This window comes from Leptonotus elevatus, chromosome 1 (assembly GCF_054856555.1).
Source record: "Leptonotus elevatus isolate MCC_2025b chromosome 1, RoL_Lele_1.0, whole genome shotgun sequence".
In the NCBI taxonomy this organism is placed as follows: Eukaryota; Metazoa; Chordata; class Actinopteri; order Syngnathiformes; family Syngnathidae; genus Leptonotus; species Leptonotus elevatus.
Genome location: NC_141239.1, coordinates 32,445,814 through 32,461,049, shown reverse-complemented (window position 1 = coordinate 32,461,049; position 15,236 = coordinate 32,445,814). Strand labels below are relative to the sequence as shown.

Here is a 15,236-nt window from a genome sequence, read left to right as displayed (position 1 = left end):
TATCTCCACACCATTAAGTTAGTCATTAAAGGAAATTCATGTTGTTAAAGTGTATCTATTTGTGGGAAAGGAAGACTTAAAAACCACCACCAACCCCCCCAAAAATGAAATCCATCACCTCACCTCGAATTTACTCATGAATTCAGCAAAGATGCCAAAGAAGGCCTCCATGTTGCTGCTTTTGCCGTCCTCGCCGAAGTAGGAGGCCGTTCGAGAAAACTCCTCCAGAGCGCTCTGCTGGAGAGACTCCAGAGACTGCACGGCCGGATGGCTGTTTTCCAGAAAGGTCTGCACAGGTCAAGGGTCATGACCAGGTGTCCAGCTGCTGTTTTTTTTTTCTTGCAAGCTTGTACTAACGGTGAAGGATACGCTCATGACGGTGGCGAAGCGATCCTCGGCGGTCGCCGGCATTTTCTGACACGCCGCGCGGATGTTGCGGATGGTTCCGTGCAGGTCGTTCACGTCAAATGTGATCGTCCTTTGGTTGACTGAATTGATCGATTGATAAAATGATCACATTGGCATGAGTTAGGACACTTTGTCTATCATGTGTCCATAATCACCTTTGGCTGCAAGAGGAACCATGGTGAGATCTTTGGAAAAATCCAGCACGTCGGGAAAATGGTGGCACAACGACTTGACCAGGATGTGCAGGAATGTCGACTTCCCATCCACCGTCTTTGTTGTGCTCAGCTGCAGAAATTGCAAGATTTCTTAAGAAATGCTAGGAGAGAATAACAAAGCATCTACCCGCTTTGTTTTCTTGCTTCTCCGACACAATATCACAACGGTAACATTTTATATCTTGACTTGAGAGGAAATACCAAAAAGAAAACCAATGCAAGGACGACTTGCAGTTTTTCTACCGCGGAAGCGAGCAAGCAAGTGATTCACTCAGGACTTCGCTATCTTGAAGTTTTGCCAAGTACAGGAAATACTTTTAGGGCCTACTTGCCAAAATGAAGGACAGGTTGCTCTTATCAGTTTCAAAAGTTTCCATTCACAATTATCTAGCGAGAGAGAAACGTTACATTCATGAGGCAATAATTACTAAAGGGAGCATCAGACACCAGGGAGCTCTTTTAATTGGTGGGAAAACGCATCATACAGTATAGTAGTCTCCTTTCCTATTATTCAGGGAGCAAAGCATTCATCTTAAAGACAAAATCCAAGTATTAGGCAGGATTTTTTTCTGTCTATGAAGGTGCACTTTTTTGCAGATTCTGCAGGTTTTTGTACCTCTGTCAGGAAGTTGATCTTGAAGCCAGTCGTCTTGTTGGTTTTAGGCTGGCTGGTATTCAAGTAGTTCCCCATGGCCAACACAAACTGTAGAAATGATCGCAATATTGGAAGAGTAACGTCAAGAATAATATAACAAGAATCATATCTTTGCCCTTTCTGACTGGGATCGTACCTCTAAGATCTTTGCCAGCTTCCTGCTGCTTCTGAGCTCCGACGAGGCCTTGCTAACGCGTTCGTAGGCTCCCCTCAGCTCTTCCGTCTTCTCCTGCAGTGAGCACTTGAAGAGGAGGCTCTCCAGGCGGGTCTTGTACTCGGGCACTGACAGCAACTACGTTTGGGGGGGGATGGCAAATTCATGAATATGTATGTATGCTCCTAATGCTTATGGAAAAGCAAAGAAAAAAAAGAGTCGAGGAGAACTCAGTTTCATTCGTTTGAAAAGGTAAGAGTTGACATAAAACTGTGAAGTTGCTTTATGACTGTGAAAAAACAAGCTTGGTCTCAGGAGGATACAGTCATTATTTTCTTTTAGAAAGAAAATGACCAAATCAACCCGCTTCTTTATCCAATCAAACTATTTGGTTTATACGTCACCTGCAACACAAATTTGTCCGGTTCGCTGAGTTTGCCGGGGTCCTCCCTGTACTCTTGGTACTTTTTGACCTCCTCTGCGTCGGGGGCGTATAGCAGCAGCTGCTTAATGTGAGACGGCTCCAGCTTGTCGGAGCTCATGCTCATCAGCACCTGACGCAGCTCTCCGGGGGACAGCTTCAGGTGGGCAATCAAGATGGCTGGGCAAGAACGGAGCATCATTAACACGCTCCAATTACAGACCATGCTTCAACTTAACCGTTCAATTCATTTGAACGTCACATGATGTTGTGAGCACACATTGCACGATTCCACACTTACATGCATTGTAGGCCTTCTTGTGGGACAGAATTTCAATCACATCTTTTTTCTTAAATGTTTCCAGTCGTGGTAAGGGCTCTGGAGCAAGCACTGAAAATACAGTTGTGAGTTAAAAGTCAAAGTAAGAAGTTGTTGCAATAGCAATATAGAACACATTCAATAAAAAATACTAAAAGGGATACTTGACTCGTTGAGTCATTTTCAACAATAAGAAGATAACATTTTGTCTATAATTAATGTGATAAATTCATTATTTTTCATGAACAATTAATATCTTTAAAAAACGTTTTTTTCTACTTCCTGTCGACTGAAGATGACATCACCTTGGGCTGAGGAAACGGGTAACGACCAATCATGGCTAAGTTTGCTGACCAAACTCAGAAAACAGGTGAGCCGGGATTGGTCGTTACCTATTTCCTCAGCACAGGTGATGTCATCTTCAGTCGACAGCAAGTGGAAACATTAGTTTTTAAAGTGGAAGTCAACCTTAAGCATTTCTTGACAATAATATGTTATATATGACCTCACAAGTCTAAACATGCTATTCTGATTAATATTACATTTGTGGAATAAGAGTTATGAAGAAATCCAGCCATTTTGATCCATCTCAGGGGGCGGCCATTTTGCCACTTGCTGTCGACTGAAGATGACATCAATGTTGCTCAAGGATCAGGTAACAACCAATCACAGCTCACCTGTTTTCTGAAGCTGCGCTGTGATTGGTTGTTCCCTTCGACCTGAGCAACATTGATGTCATCTTCAGTCGACAACAAGTGGCAAAAAGCCCGCCCCCTGAGATGGATAAAAACGGCTGGATATTGCTGCTTAACTCGTATTCCACTAACGCAATATTAACCAGAATAACATATTTAGACCAGTGGGGCTGCATAAAACATATATTTTTTTATATATATATTTGTACATTTAGAACAGATATAAAAGTTATGATTAATTGTGAGTTAACTAGTGAAGTCATGCGATTAATTATGATTACAAATTTTAATTGCCTGATGCCCAAAATTTCTAATAATCTTTTCTCTAAAAATAAATTATACTATATATATATATATAATTTTTTTTTTTTAATAATCTTGTTTTTATTATTATTAGAAATTAGGGGCGTCAGGCGATTACAATTTTTAACCGTAATTAATCGCATGACTTCATTAGTAAACTCACGATTAATCACAAATTTTATATCTGTTCTAATACAATTTAAAAAATGTAGGTTTTCATACTCTTGTTAACAAAAATGGGGGGATTTTTTTTAAATAATGTTAAAATGAATTTTTGTCATCTATAGCCGTCAATGGCAGTGAATGACTTAATTGTACATGAAAAATAAAGAAGTTATCACATTACGGTAATTCTGGACAAAATATGAACTTCTTATGGTTAAAAATGGCTCAATGAGTCAAGTATCCCTTTAACAGCAAATAACCTTACACAGTAGAGAGGCATATACAGTATGTCACAAGTGAAGCCCACAAATCAACTTACGGGAACCTTTCTGTGTCCCAAAGTGCATCTCCAGGTCCAAATACTTCACCATGTCATGCAGTTTCTCATGGTCAGAATTTGCGCCCAACTAACAACAAATACGACAAGGTTGCAGTGTTACTAGCAGCCACAGGACTAATATTAAGTAACCTCCAGTAAGAGATTCATTTTCATTCATTCATTGTTCCTGTCCCCATATCTGTTCTTTTTACACATTATTTCCAACTTAAAGTGTTGAAAATAGCTTGAGAACTTGAGAATTTTCATAAAACTCTTTCTGTCTTCCCTAACTCTGCAGGAGCCGTGCAGCATTAAATCGTCTTAAGATTGAAAGTCTGGATGTTCTTCAAACAATAAAAAAAAGAAGAAGACGAAAAATCATTACGTTAGACACATTTGCGTGAGCCTGTTTTGTTAAAAATGGACAGCTGTTAGGCTTGGGTGCAGAAGGAAGTGGTCAGCCACGAGGATAACCTGCAGGTTAATTTCTGCTTATGACAATGCCGAGTCAGCTCAATCTGTTGCATCACTCATGAGTCCAAAACCTTTGAGAAAGAGTTTGGGAAGCTATTTGTTTTTTTTAATGTCATATTAGGCGAATAGTAGTTTTTTTTGCCTGAAGTGATAGAGAATAGAATTAAGTTGAATGATGCAGTGTTTGGTAACTCTTATTTCCTGAATAGTAGTGATTTTGGAGATGTGAGGATTCTACCCAACAGCAATGATATCATATAGTAAAATTCGGTTAAAATAAAATAAAACTATTCCCCCTTTGAAAACGAAAAACGCTCATTTAAAGGTGAAAGGAAGTTGCATAGCCATAAGATCAACTTCCCAACAGCTGTACTACCGTGGCACATTAGTTGGACAGTAAATTGTGCTGCTCATATGGTTAAGATTTTGGTAATTCCATTGCATACATTTTAAGACTCTTTTCTTTTTGAAATTGTCAAATGTAGCCTGCATACCCCACGTGCAAGTAGCCCACCATTCACCTGGCCCCAGATGGTGCCTTCAGAGTTCTCCACCTGTTCCCAGCGCAGCCTCTTAACACTCATGTGGTGGGAGTCCATCCTGGAGAGGGTGGGCCTGGGTAAGGGTGGAGGGGAGCAGGGCGGAGGCAGAGGCGGCGGCGGCGGCGGTGGAGGCTCCAGGTGCTCCGTGGGGTCAGATAGCGAGTGGGGGAGCGACTGGGGCTGAATTTGATTCTGCGTGGGTTTGTGCTGGGGCTGGTGTTGGGACTGCATCAGGTGGTGGGACGGTTGGGAATGGGGCCGGGTCGTTTGGGTGGCCGACGGGGCCTGGTGCTGGGATTGGCCGTGCTGGGGCAGGGGCTGGAACGTGGAGAGCGTGGGCTGGTGCGGCTGGAGCGGCTGGAACGTGGACAGGAGCGGGTGGGATCGGTGGGGTTGCTGCGGCGGATGGATCACGTGAACCTGGTGCTGGTAGTCCTGCGGCGGAGGCTGCGGGGTCATGTGGTGGATGTGGTGGATGTGGGGGCTGCTGGAGTGGTGGTGGGTCTGCTGAATTGAATGGGGCCTCTGGGGGGATGGCTTAATGGGCTGGGGGTGATGCGTTTGGGGGACCGTCTGCCCTTGTGGTGGGGCTTGGGTCTGGTGGTGACTTTTTAGACTCCTGCGGCTCTGGTGTGAGTGGTTCTCCCGGGTCATCTGCACCGGTTGGGAGGAAGGCTCTTTCTGGAATTGATGCAGCAGCTCCGTGGAGGAGTGATGATGGGGCTGGGGTTGGTGCATCTGATGGGACTGGTGGAGGAGCTCGGTGGAGGAGTGATGGGGCTGGGGATGGTGCAACTGATGGAGCAGCTCAGTGGACGAATGGTGGGGCTGCCCCCTGTGCATCTGGTGGGCTTGATGGAGAAGTTCGGTGGAGGAGTGCTGAGGCTGCCTCTGCATCATCTGCTGAACTTGATGGAGGAGTTCCGTCGAGGAGTGATGGATGTTGGGCTGGTGCATTTGGTGGAAGATTTCCGCAGAAGAGTAGTGGCTGCTGGGCTGTTGCATCTGCAGCATCTCCGCCGACGGTTGGTGGATTTGCGCTTGTTGCAACTGGTGGATGATCTCCGCTGAGGGATGGTGGAGCATCTCGGCTGACGAATGGTGAGGCTGGGCCCTGAGGCTTTGGTGGCTTTGGTAAATGCCCTCGGGATACTGCTGAGTTGGGGCGGCCGTGGGTAGAGGAGGCGGGTGATGCGGAGGCGGGGCCGACCGGGACAAGCGTCGGTGGTGGTGGCCCGGGTGGGGCTGCTGCTGCTGCGCTTGCCGCATCATATAATGAGGATGGTGAGAGTGGTGAGTGGTGGATTCTGGTGCAGGGAGTGGAGGTAAAGATTGGTGGAGTTGCTGGAGCGGGAGAGGCGAGTGGGCTTTCTGTTGGGTGGGCTGGGCAGGCATTGAGTGGTGGCTCTGGTAGATCTGCTGCATCAGTTGGTCCTCGTAAGCTTTTTGCTCCTGGTAGGCTTGCTCTTGTCTTTGCTGAAAGGCTTGTTGCTCCTGAAACATCTGCTCCTCAAACGCTTTCAGCTCCTCAAAGGCCTTTTGCTCCTCATAGGATTGTCGCTCCTTCAACATTTGCTCCTGATACAACTGCTGTTCCTCCAAGGCCTTCAGCTCTTCGTACGCTTGCCTCTCTTTATACGCTTGTTGCTCCTCGTAGGACTCGTAAGACTGCTGCTCTTGAAAGGCCTTAAGCTCTTGTATGGCAGCCTGGACCTGCAGTTCCTCTTTAGAAAGCAGCACTTTATGCAAGGAGTGTCGTTTTGGTGGTGGATTACTGCGGGGCGGGGGTGGGGGAGGCGGGCCAGATTTTCGGCGGATGGGCACGTAAGCTCTTGGCGAGTGTTCGGGGGTGTAGCTTGGCTGCTGCTGTTGTGGTGGTGGTGGTGGCGGCGGTTGAGATGGTGCAGGTGCAGCTGGAGGCGGAGGAGCCGGCGAGTCGTTGAACTGAACGGGCGGAGGTGGAGGAGGCGTCATGGGGGGCGGTGGGATGTGGTCAGAAGAGGAGGAATAGGTGAGCGAGGAAGCGTTATCGTCCCCGCTGCTGCTTTGGATGTCGCTCGGGCTGCTCAGCTCGGGACCCACGAACCCTCCGTTTTCTTCTTCGTCCATTCCTGACTCTTCATCATTATCTTCCTCCTCCTCCTCATCTGGGAATGGCATCTGCACAACCTCCTGTCATTAAAAGGGACATATTTGAAAATGAAATTATTAGCTGCTTGTACTGTATACTAATAGTTCAGTCTTTTGAGTGCATCCTCGCCCATCAAGTGTGAAATTAAACAAGCAACTAAACTGTTTATTTGCCTATTTCTGTTCATGTTCCTGTGAGCGAGCCCTCGTGGCGTTATGCTAATTTAATCACCTCCCCCACAATGAATTTTTCTGTCCATGATGTGACCATTTAGGCTAGAAGATCTAATCACAGCTCAGCTTCAGAAAACAGGTGAGCCATGATTGGTTGTTACCTTGCAGCAAGTGGCAAAATGGCCGCCTACTGACATGGATAAAAGCTGGTGGATTTTGCCACTTAACTCAAATTCCTCAATTCCACTAACGTAATATTAATCAGAGTACTGTGTTTAGACTAGTGGGGCTGCATAGAAGTAGTCAAGAAAATTTGAGGGTTGACTTCCCCTTTAAGAAAATATAAATATTAGGGCTGTCAGGCAATTAAAATGTTTTAATCGTAATTAATCATATGACTTCTATAGTTAGCTCACAATTAATCACAAATTTTATTTCTGTTTTAAATGTATAAAATGTACAATGAATCCCCCCCCTCCCCCCAAGTTTTCATATTCTTGTTAACATTAAAGTGGGGGAAAATGGCAAACTAATAGAAATATGGCCACATCTTTTAGTCATTGATACAGTAATTTCATAATAATTCCTAAAATTTAATAAAAAATTTAAAAAGATGTACTTTACTGTAAAAAACGAGTGTGATATTGATGTCATTTTTCTGCCACTAGGTGGCATAAGTGCATTTGTAAGACATTGGTGACAGCTCACTGCATTGTTCTTTTCATATTAAGAGCTATCTAATGTTTAACATGAAGTAACTTGTGAAATTCTGCACATTTTTAAAATTGTAAAATACAACCTGACCCCTGTCTCCACAAATATATGCATTATTATTAAATTTATCACTGTTAAATTTTGACATAGACGTGTCTGCTGCGTTGCGACTGGAATTCCCCCAGTACAGGGGTTACAAGTAAGAGGCGATCATTAATCGCGTGTAAAAAAAAAAATAAAAAAAATTGTGGTGTTAAAGGAACTTTAAATGAACTCAAAATGAACGCACTAATATTGACACCCCTAATAAATATACATATACATACATAAACAAACTAACCTCTTCGTAGTCATTTTCAGGAGTGAGAAAATCCTCGATTGCTACTCGCTGGCCCAGCTGCTCGCTCAGAGCGTCCAGAAAGCGGTCGGTGTCTTCCGAGCGCGGTGGCTTGGAGAACGTATATCGCCGTTTGCTGCTGCGGTGCGGCGGCGGACTTGACGGGAAATCAATGAGCTCCGGCGGTGAAGGTGGTGGGCTGTCCAGGCTGATGTAGGGGTTGGACTCCCCGCTGTTCTGGCTCGTCAGGCCTGATGGGTAGAATTGAGAAAGGGGAGGGCTCGGGAGAGGATCTGGCCAGGTTATCGCGGGTGGGGGGCCTTTACGACTACCTGCAAACAAGGAAGACATATGCGTTTATGCGCCATGTTTTCAATGTAAATCTCAATAAAACTTCTATTTTCAAAGCAGAATGGTGATTGTGGTGTGCAAATAATAACAGAAGCAGAAGAGGATTTCTACTTGGCATGGTTGGGGAAAAAGGTTTCCAGCTCCACCATTTTGATCAGTGCGACTGGTACTTGGGTGTCAGAAAGTGCTAGAGGAAGTTTGGATCCATCATATTGGTATCCTACTCAACTATTGATAGTGAGAATGCAAAAAAAGTTGCATTCACTCATTCCAAATTGCTTCTAGGCATCGGGCCTCTTGTGTGTTTCCTACTTCCACTTCCACCATCACCAAATCCGAAAGCTCAAGTGCGCTACTTTGACAACAAAACTTTCAAAAGGTCTACCTTGCTTTGGGTTTAATGTAATATAAATATCCTCATCGATGTGAAATTCAAGGATATTCATAAGATTCAAAAATGGGTTAGCTGCTTGGGGATTTAGCATTGGTGCACTGCAGCACTTTTCATCATTCCACCTATCCTCTCTATCGTATGCCATCTTGAGAAATACTGAGCATGATGCATGCATTACGTCGAGAGGGTATGGCATACGATGCGTTAGCTCATGTCACTTCCAGACAGCATCAGTACAGTAGAAGCAGGTCCTGGTGGGGCTACCTGTGTTAGGGGAACCTGTGCGGGAGGAAGGGTCCATATCCAGCAAAGTCTCAGGGGCGGGAGGAAGGCGAGTCTTCAGGGACTTGGATCTCTTGGCCGCGTACATGTTCTCCAGTTCAGCGTACACGGCAGATAGCTTGTTTGGTGGAAATGCAAAAGAGCACATTTAAACTTTTTGCCCTAATTTGTTTCCGCAAATAGTAATTGGACTCCCGTGGAAAGGGGCTGGTACGTACATTTGTGAGGTTGTTGGGAGTCTCGGGAAGAGAGGTGCCGTCCCCTGATTGTCTTTCTCCTGGAGCCAACCTCATTCCTGCCTCCAGCAGCGAGTCCGCACGGAAGCCTAAATTGATCCAGGCAGATTACAATGCGCTAAACGCAAACGGACTAATGCTCCGACACGAGGGAAACATTCGTGTGCAATATGGTTGGTAAATTTGGCTTTGGGGTTGATTTGTGTTATTAATAAACACTTAGAAATGAGATTTGCTTTAATCATTGAGCCTACATTATATGCAAATATAGTTTAGGGAATAAGAAGTTGAAATGAAAAAAAAATAAATAGTGGGTACTCACAGCCAATAATGCTAAGTACTCCAGCACAATATCATATCAAATAAAAACATTTAGCTGCTGGAGACAGTTTCATGGCCTCACTTACACCCCCCTAAAACAAGAGTTTACCCTGTCTAGTTACACAAAAAAAAAAAAAACTGTTGTACCCACTACCTAATGTTATGATAAAAAAAAAAGAGGATCACTATACAGTGCATGCCGGACATCTGTTTAGTAGGTATGTCAGAATAAAAATTATAATAATAAAAAAGTCCAATTCTGTACCCATGCTCAAGTGTGTGCCAATGAGCAGGTCATCAGAGCTCCGCCCCCTCACACTGCTCCTATAGGTGGTGCCCGTCACCCTCATGGAGCTGCTACGGCGATGGGGTTCAGGGGCAGCCTCGGGCTCTGGAGGAGCAGGAGGAGGTGGTGGTGGTGGTGGTGGTGGAACTAGAAGGCACACAAACACGCACAAGGACCAAACGGCTGAGAACGATTCATTCTGGATCTACAAAGCGACCAGGATCTTAAAGCTCCATAATTGGCGGGTCTTGCACTTGGCCCACCAGTGGGGATCCACCTTTTAATATCACGTTGTAATTGTAGAAACCATGGTAGTAGGTAATGTCTGGTCGGTGCTGGATTTCACTTTCCTTTCTATTCTTTGATCCTTCCTCGGGTCTCCTGACAACCTCACGACTCTAGCTGGATTCTGAAGTATTCGGTTTAGGTGAACGGTATGGGATTTTTAATAGGTTTTAGGTGAACTAATGAGTACACACTCACACGCACGCACACATACACACGCACATACAAAATAAAAATAAATTAAAACGTTTAAAAAAAGAGCAATGATGATATGTCAAATCGGTAAAATTACCGAATGAACAATACTGAGCTCTCAAAAAAGAAAAAACAAATTGTAGAAACCATCAATACTGAACATGATTGGAATATAACAGCATGTGTTTTACTAGTCAAACAGTTTCACTCCCTCCATCCAATTAGAGGACGGACTTATAATGTAATTAGTTATAGTAATAGTCCCATATAGTTAATATATAGCAAATATATGTATTAGATTCAATTGACATAGATCCACATGAATAACGGTGCTTCTCCCGCCAGCTGATCAAAACAAATGCCTTAAACAGACCAAAAGTGCACTCCCACCTGGCGCCTTGAATCCAAGGAAGCGCGAGATTTTGCTCTGGCAGTGTTCTTGTTCTTCATACGTCAGCAGCTGGTAAACAAATTGCCAGATGACCTGTTTGGCTGGAGTATCCAGCACTGGGAACACATCCACGATCAGCGTGTCCACATTCCTGTCGCCATGGAAACACAACCCGTCTTGGAATTCGTTCACAGACACACACGTGTTTTTGTTTCCACTTGCCCACCTGTGCTGGAAGAAGTTCTCCAGAGCCTTGCAGATGGTGTACCTCTCCTGGATGGTCAGCAGGTGCTCCAGCTGTTGCCCGAAGGTGCGGCCGTGGACTCGGATGCTCGGCGGCAGGATCTCGGCCACCCACTGCAGGGAGCTGAGCACGGGGGAGCGAGCGCGCTCGGCGGGAATGCCGCCCCCTGCCAGGTCCTGCTCCGACATGGTGAAAGAGGGCGGGCCGTCCTCCACTACCAGAGTGGGCATGGCACCGCTTCCCTGCAGCATGGACACCACCTTCTCGTGGGAGGAGGTCCTAAGGTCGCACGCATGATTTGTGAAGGTAAACGGCGGGTGAATGTCAGCATCTTAACTGCGTGCGGATGACAACAGCTATAAAATCATAAGTGGATGACACAATTACGCTGTTTGAGGAAATGCAGAATTTCAATGAATCTGAAACGAGCCACTTTCATCAAGTTTGTTCTGATTTACCTCATGTCAAGTCCGTTGAGAAACAGGATGCGGTCTCCTGGTTTTAGACCTGCCTTGTCTGCTGCGCTCCCTGCAAACAAAACAAATCCAAGCAAGAGGACATTTGCTCTCAAAAGCGTTCCTAAACAACTGTACTATTGTATGTTGCATTTACCGGGGATGACAGAGTCGATCCACACAGGCGCGTGACCCCTGAGAGTGAAGCCAAAGCTCATGTTGCCTTTGCACACTCTCACCGTCCTAAAAACGAACAATGAATGAGATGCACCAACAACAGATGGAAATGTTAATTGTTAAAACTTTTTTTTTTTTTTTTAAATAGAACTGTGGATCATTTGACCTCATGAAATATTGCAGATCCTTATTTTCAAGCTATTGGTACTTGCAATGTTCTTTTGTGGCCGTTTTATGATCAGGAACAAGAAATGAGAAGAATAGGAAATTGCCATCATTTTATGCAAATTTAAAGGGACAAAGCGTATAATTTATTTTTATTTTTCAATGTTCATTCATTAAAAAAAAGTTATATAAAATCAATCCACATTTTTTTTATATACAGTGTTCCCTCACTAATTTGCGGTTCTCTCTACGGTGGACTTTTTGGTGGTAGACAAAGTGTGGTCTTTCTGAGGCACCGTAAAAGTTAAAGGTGCCGTTTTAAAAAGGTAACGTTAAAGCTTTTTCTACATCATGCATGCTCCACCAATGCCCAGATGAGCACGAAGAGCCCTGACTGTTTTACTCTGACTGCACCTATCAGCTTTTATCTTCCCTTTATAGTAGAGTAGGCGGACCCTGCACACTCCAGTTTCTTTGGGGAGCGGAGGGGCGGAGTTTTTCTGACCTCATTTGAAGTCATGTCTTGGTTTGTCAACTGCGGCAGTTACGCTTTAGGCCAGAGGTGGCAGTCGCGAGTAAAAAAGTGACAAACTGCACAAAGATCCTTTAAATCATTGCATTGTATTAGTTCACCACTAGATGCCACTAAATTCTACACACTGTTACTCCAACACTCGCAACTTATGATCAAAAACTCAAAATTAGAAGAAGAAAAAAATTGCCATCAATTCCGTACTATTTTAAGTTAAAATTGTTATATTGGGATATATAGGTCTTTCTTTAAAATGTTCTGCCATTGTTATTTTGGGAAATTTCATGGATCAAAAGTCCTAGTGGTATCAGTACATATACATTATCGGTGACTACTCAAAAGTTGAGTGTTCGAACTTGTATTGGTCCGAAAAAAAGTGGTAGTATAAAACATCACTAATTCAAAGAGCTACATGCAACATGCCTTATAGTCCTTCCTGATCATTCAGAAGTCATTTCCAAATTATCATCTCAGCTTCAAGAAATCTGTGCAGGATGCCCATGTGCAACAATCCACTACGTTGGCCACAACATTAGGTACACCTGAATGGTGAACATGAGTCATGAAATAAAAGTTTTGAATTACATTTTACTGCACTCGTATTGGATTTTGTGTTTGGAAGTGTTTGTTTTGTGTCAAAATGTGCAAAAAGTGTCTTTTAGACAAACACATTTTTTTATGTATACTACTCTATTAAAACAAGACCCTAATTGAAATGTCTTTGAAAAAGAGTGAGTAGGAAATAGAGGATAAACATACACTGTACATTGAGCACAGATGACGTATGCACATTTTTTAAAGGATTTTTCAGATTACAGATCAACTATTATGTATTTTAATAGTACAAATATGTTGGGAGATAAAAACAGATCATCCAAAGCACTTTTTTCCAAATATAAGCAGTCTTTAAACCTTGTACTGGTGTTTTTTGGGGGGTCTGAAACGGATTAATTGCATTATCATTCATTTCAATGGTGAAAGTTGATTTGAGTCAAGTCACCACTGCACACAGATACCTGAAAAAATGTCATTAAGCCACTGACCTGCAGTTGGTGGCGGATCCGCTGGAGTGCCCAGCTATGAGCGAGGTGGTCTTGCGCATGCCGCGGGACGGTGGGACGGAGCCTTCCTCCGCGTGTGTGCGGGGCACAGAACTGGCGCGCGTTGAGACCACCAGGTGCTCGGGGTGATCCTCGCTGCGGCTGCGACGCAGGTGGCTACGGCTCGGGTCACTGAAGCTCCGCCCCTTGATACGGCTCATGAGGCTCTGGGAAACCACCTCGTCGAAACGCTCCCGGTGCTTCTTGGGAATGAAGATCCTGGACAACATTGGGGAGGACAAGCGGGTGAATTTGACACTTGACAAAATTGGATTAAATATTTGTCCAGAGTTGAAGATGAAGACAGGTACTTTAAAATATATATGTATTTGTCCAGGATTAGAATCCACTTCAAATGTCCTTTTAGCAAGCTGCAACAAGACAACTTCGGTTTGTGTAAGGAGTGTTTCACATTCACTCGCATAATAAACACCCCAAAAAAAAAGAAAAAAAAAAAGAAACAGCAAAAGCACGTTTGGGAGTCAACGCTCCACTCCGCTTCCCTTCCCATAACCAACTTCTAGTGCCTTTTTCTTCCAGCAAAACTAAAAAAAAAAAATTATATATATATATATATATATATATATATATATATAAGCAAAAAACACCCTAAGGCATGAAGGGATGTCACACATTGAAGTTTCTCCATTGTTTGTGTGTTATTGTTTGTTGTGGAGCCATCAAGAGAGGCCTGACTTTCGCTTTGAATTTAGCGCTGCATGCAGAAGAAAAGCAGCGGATTCTTTTTGAGCTCACCAAGCCTGACATATTCGGCTTCACAAGACTTCGCTGTGGTTTATATGACGCCAATTAGTTGCGAAAGCAAGAAAACAAATCACAGGATTGACCCAGAAATGCACAATTTGACAGGCAATAAAAAGTCAGTCATGACGGCTTCTCTTCTGTCTATGGTCAAACACACACACACACACACAAGCAAATTGCACACATGCTCTAATTTGGACCTCTGCTATTTTGTAAATCTAACACATCCCTCTTCCAAAATCATTTATCCACCGGCATTATCATCCTCATCATCGCCTTCCCTCCCACTCCCCACAGCGCAGCCTTCATCCAAACTCTCCAGGGGTGCTTTGCATGTTGGGAAATGCCCCACTTCCGCAGAGCATCCACAGGACTCAACCGCCATCAAAAACAACTCGGCGGCGCACTTTTGTTTTCAAAGTTAATTTGTACGTTTGGAGGATGCGAGGGGAGGATGATTAGACATCTCTATAATTGCCGCTTCCAACAGAACAATGAGTGATGAAGGTTTGTTTGTTTTTTATGCATTGCGGGGTTTTATGCCAGGCGGCTTCCATAAGGTTTAAGTGACTGGCTGAAGTTGAGAGGGATGAATGCACTTCTTCACTTAATTTAATGACAAAAGTACTGGACTTGTATGCAAAAAATGCTCCAATACTATGACACAATACCATTTTAGTGTGCTTTCTTTTTTTTCTTTTGTTTTCTATTTTTTTTTGTGTGCTGAAATTGATGCCGTGTTCAATAAAAGTAAAAATACTTGTACTCACTCTCAGTCAGGCCGATGCCGATACCATACTAATACCCAAGTTGTTGTTATTTCCCAACATGAAAAAGCTGTCCTGCCATTGGTTCAGAGCATTCAAGGGCCAATAGGATCTCTTAGCTCGGCATGCAGTGAACATGTCACACATCAGTGAATGTCGTGCATGAGCAACACACAAGATGCTGCATCCAATGTACCACTGTTTTAATGCAGTATCGCGGCCTCTGCCGATACCAGTATCGGTATCGAAACAACACTAGTAATAA

The 15,236-nt window shown here is 44.0% G+C and overlaps 1 protein-coding gene across 3 annotated transcripts in view; it reads right to left on the bottom strand.

Moving 5' to 3' along the window:
- The window catches only part of grid2ipa (glutamate receptor, ionotropic, delta 2 (Grid2) interacting protein, a), a 34,239-nt gene that overhangs the window by 2,290 nt on the left and 16,713 nt on the right, over window positions 1-15,236 (bottom strand). For all 3 annotated transcript variants that reach the window (XM_086092842.1, XM_086092862.1, XM_086092853.1), the window contains 18 exons: window positions 13,383-13,658; window positions 11,623-11,708; window positions 11,469-11,538; window positions 10,993-11,289; window positions 10,766-10,917; window positions 9,875-10,042; window positions 9,271-9,377; window positions 9,035-9,170; window positions 8,029-8,357; window positions 4,650-6,842; window positions 3,655-3,742; window positions 2,155-2,244; window positions 1,837-2,033; window positions 1,415-1,570; window positions 1,240-1,326; window positions 564-693; window positions 370-488; window positions 124-288 (listed from right to left, as the gene is read on the bottom strand). In XM_086092842.1, the coding sequence (XP_085948968.1) occupies window positions 124-288; window positions 370-488; window positions 564-693; window positions 1,240-1,326; window positions 1,415-1,570; window positions 1,837-2,033; window positions 2,155-2,244; window positions 3,655-3,742; window positions 4,650-6,842; window positions 8,029-8,357; window positions 9,035-9,170; window positions 9,271-9,377; window positions 9,875-10,042; window positions 10,766-10,917; window positions 10,993-11,289; window positions 11,469-11,538; window positions 11,623-11,708; window positions 13,383-13,658 (4,846 nt within the window). The remainder of the gene's footprint in view (window positions 1-123; window positions 289-369; window positions 489-563; window positions 694-1,239; window positions 1,327-1,414; window positions 1,571-1,836; window positions 2,034-2,154; window positions 2,245-3,654; window positions 3,743-4,649; window positions 6,843-8,028; window positions 8,358-9,034; window positions 9,171-9,270; window positions 9,378-9,874; window positions 10,043-10,765; window positions 10,918-10,992; window positions 11,290-11,468; window positions 11,539-11,622; window positions 11,709-13,382; window positions 13,659-15,236) is intronic.